This window comes from Cebus imitator, unplaced genomic scaffold, assembly GCF_001604975.1.
Source record: "Cebus imitator isolate Cc_AM_T3 unplaced genomic scaffold, Cebus_imitator-1.0 Scaffold38, whole genome shotgun sequence".
NCBI lineage: Eukaryota > Metazoa > Chordata > Mammalia > Primates > Cebidae > Cebus > Cebus imitator.
Window position 1 is genome coordinate 10,574,424 of NW_016107353.1, and position 2,776 is coordinate 10,577,199.

Here is a 2,776-nt window from a genome sequence, read left to right on the forward strand (position 1 = left end):
TTGACAACAATTTTTCTTTTTTGACATGGAATCTTGCTCTGTCGCTCAGGGAGAGTGCAGTGGCGTGATCTTGGCTTACCGCAACCTCTTCCTCCTGGGTTCAAGTGATTCTCTTCCCTCAGCCTCACAAGTAGCTGGAACTACAGGCATGCACCACCAAACCCAGCTAATTTTTTTGTACTTTTCGTAGAGATGGGGTTTCATCATGTTGGCCAGGCTGGTCTCAAACTCTTGACCTCAGGTGATCCACCTGCCTCAGCATCCGAGAATGCTGGGATTATAGGCATGGGCCACTGTGCCCAGCCAAAGCCATAGTTTTTTCAGCATCAGTTAAAAGTTTTGCCATATTCTTCACACTTGTAGGTTTTCTCCAGTACAAAGTATTTTACCTACAACCAAGTATGACAACCATTTATCTTTGTAATATTCTTTCCATTTTTAGGATTTTGCACCAGCATTATTTCTTTTACATTTAGAAAAGTTGAGGTGTTGTCAATTGCATTGTTACATCTTCAGGTTTGTACAGTTCCTCTCCAGTAGGAATTATGTCTGCTAAGAATTAAGGACTTGTTAAAGGCTTTGCCACATTATTCACACTTCTGGGTTTCTCTCCAGCATAAATTATCTTATGTGTTGTGAGTTCACGATCGGTTAAAAGCTTTGCCACATTCTTTATAAGATTTTTCTACAGCATGAATTTTCTTATGTGTAGTAAGGTTTGAACATTGGTTAAAAGCTTTGCCACATTCTTTACATTTATAGGGTTTCTCTCCAGTATGAATTACCTTATGTTTAGTGAAAGTTGAAGACCAGTTAAATGCTTTGCCACATTCTTCACATTTGTAGGGTTTTTCTCCAGTATGAATTCTCTTATGTTCCATAAGGTTTGAAAACCAGTTGAAGGCTTTGCCACATTCTTCACATTTGTAGTGTTTCTCTCCAGCGTGAATTGCCTTATGTGTAGTAAGGGTTGAGAACTTATTAAAGGCTTTGCCACAATCTTCACATTTGTAGGGTTTCTCTCCAGTATGAATTGCCTTATGTTTAGTGAGAGTTGAGGACCATTTAAAGGCTTTGCCACATTCTACACATTTGTAGGGTTTCTCTCTAGTATGAACTATCGTATGTTGAGTAAGGTTTGAGTATTGGTAAAAACCTTTGCCACATTGTTCACACTTGTAGGGTTTTTCTCCAGCATGAATTATCTTATGTCTAGCAAGGGTTGAGGATTGGTTAAAAGCTTTGCCACATTCTTTACATTTGTAGGGTTTCTCTCCAGTATGAATTTTCTTATGTGTAGTAAGGTGTGATGATAGGTTAAAAGCTTTGCCACATTCTTCACATTTGTAGGGTTTCTCTCCGGTATGAATTGTCTTATGTGCAGTAAGGGCTGAGAGTTGCTTAAATGCTTTGCCACATTCTTCACATTTGTAGGGTTTCTCCCCAGTATGAATTATCTGATGTGTAGTAAGTTGTGAGAACTGGCTAAAGGCTTTGCCACATTCTTCACATTTGTAGGGTTTCTCTCCCGTATGAATTCTCTTATGTGTGGTAAGGTGTGAGGATGTGTTAAAGGCTTTGCCACATTCTTCACATTTGTATGGTTTCTCTCCAGTATGAATTCTCTTATGTTGAGTAAGCGTTGAGGACACATTAAAGGCTTTGCCACACTCTTCACATTTGTAAGGTTTCTCCCCCGTGTGAATTCTCTTATGTTGAGTAAGGGTTGAGGACACATTAAAGGCTTTGCCACATTCTTCACATTTATAAGGTTTATCTCCAGTATGAATTCTCTTATGTTTAGTAAGGTTGGAGGATTGGTTAAAAGCTTTGCCACAATGTTCACATATGAAGGGTTTCTCTCCAGCATGAATTTTCTTATGTCTAGTAAGAGTTGACAATTGGTTAAAAGCTTTGCCGCACTCTTTACATTTGTAGGCATTCTCTGCAGTATGAATTATCGTACGTGTAGTAAGGTGTGAGGATACGTTAAAAGTCTTGCCACATTCTTCAGTTGTGTAGGATTTCTCTCCAGTATGAATTATCTTATGTGTGTTAAGGTGTGAGGACTTGTTAAAATCTTTGCCACGTTCTTTACATTTGTAGTGTTTCTGTCCTGTATGAATTCTTTTATGTTGAGAAAGGGTTGAGGATACACTACAGGCCTTGCCACATTCTTCAAGTTTGTAGGAATTCACAGTAGTGTGAATTTTTTCATGTTGAGTTAGGTGTGAAAGAATGCAAAATGATTTGCCACACTGTTCACACTTGAAAGGATTCTTTTCCGTCTTATGTCTATTTGAATTTGAAAACGTATGAAAGTCTTTCACATATTTATCACATTGAAATATTTTGCTCTGGGTAGTTGTCAAACACTGTCCGTTAAAACTTCCTTTGGACACCCTATACTCATCCACGCCTTTATGCCCTTTTTTTAACTGTAAATTGTGATATCCAGATTTTTCATATTTTCTCAGTATTATTGTTTGGAAAGAATCTTTTACACTCTCCGCTAGCCAAAGGTCTTGGGCAAAATAGGAACACATTCCTGAAAGAAATAAAAATAACAACTGAATCCACATACTACAGTCAGATACATATTCTTTACAAGTCTGATCTATAAAATTATACAAACTACATAAACAAGATTGCATAACAAGTCTGGGTGTGGTAGCTCATGCTTGTAATCCCAGCACTTTGAGAGGTTGAGGTGGGCAGATCACGTGAGGTCAGGAGTTTGAGACCAGTCTGGCCAACATGGTGAAACCCATCAAAA

At 38.3% G+C, this 2,776-nt stretch overlaps 1 protein-coding gene across 2 annotated transcripts in view; it reads right to left on the bottom strand.

Moving 5' to 3' along the window:
* Positions 1-242: 242 nt before the first annotated feature.
* Positions 243-2,776, bottom strand: part of LOC108301929 (zinc finger protein 724) — a 36,967-nt gene continuing 34,433 nt past the window's right edge. Inside the window, exons 4-5 of one of the 2 annotated variants that reach the window (XM_017525300.2) lie at positions 1,157-2,548; positions 243-1,072 (exon numbers count right to left, since the gene is read on the bottom strand). In XM_017525300.2, the coding sequence (XP_017380789.1) occupies positions 642-1,072; positions 1,157-2,548 (1,823 nt within the window). In that variant the 3' untranslated portion in view covers positions 243-641. Of the gene's footprint in view, positions 2,549-2,776 lie in introns of both variants that reach the window. The other variant, XM_037737413.1, reaches the window with a different exon arrangement.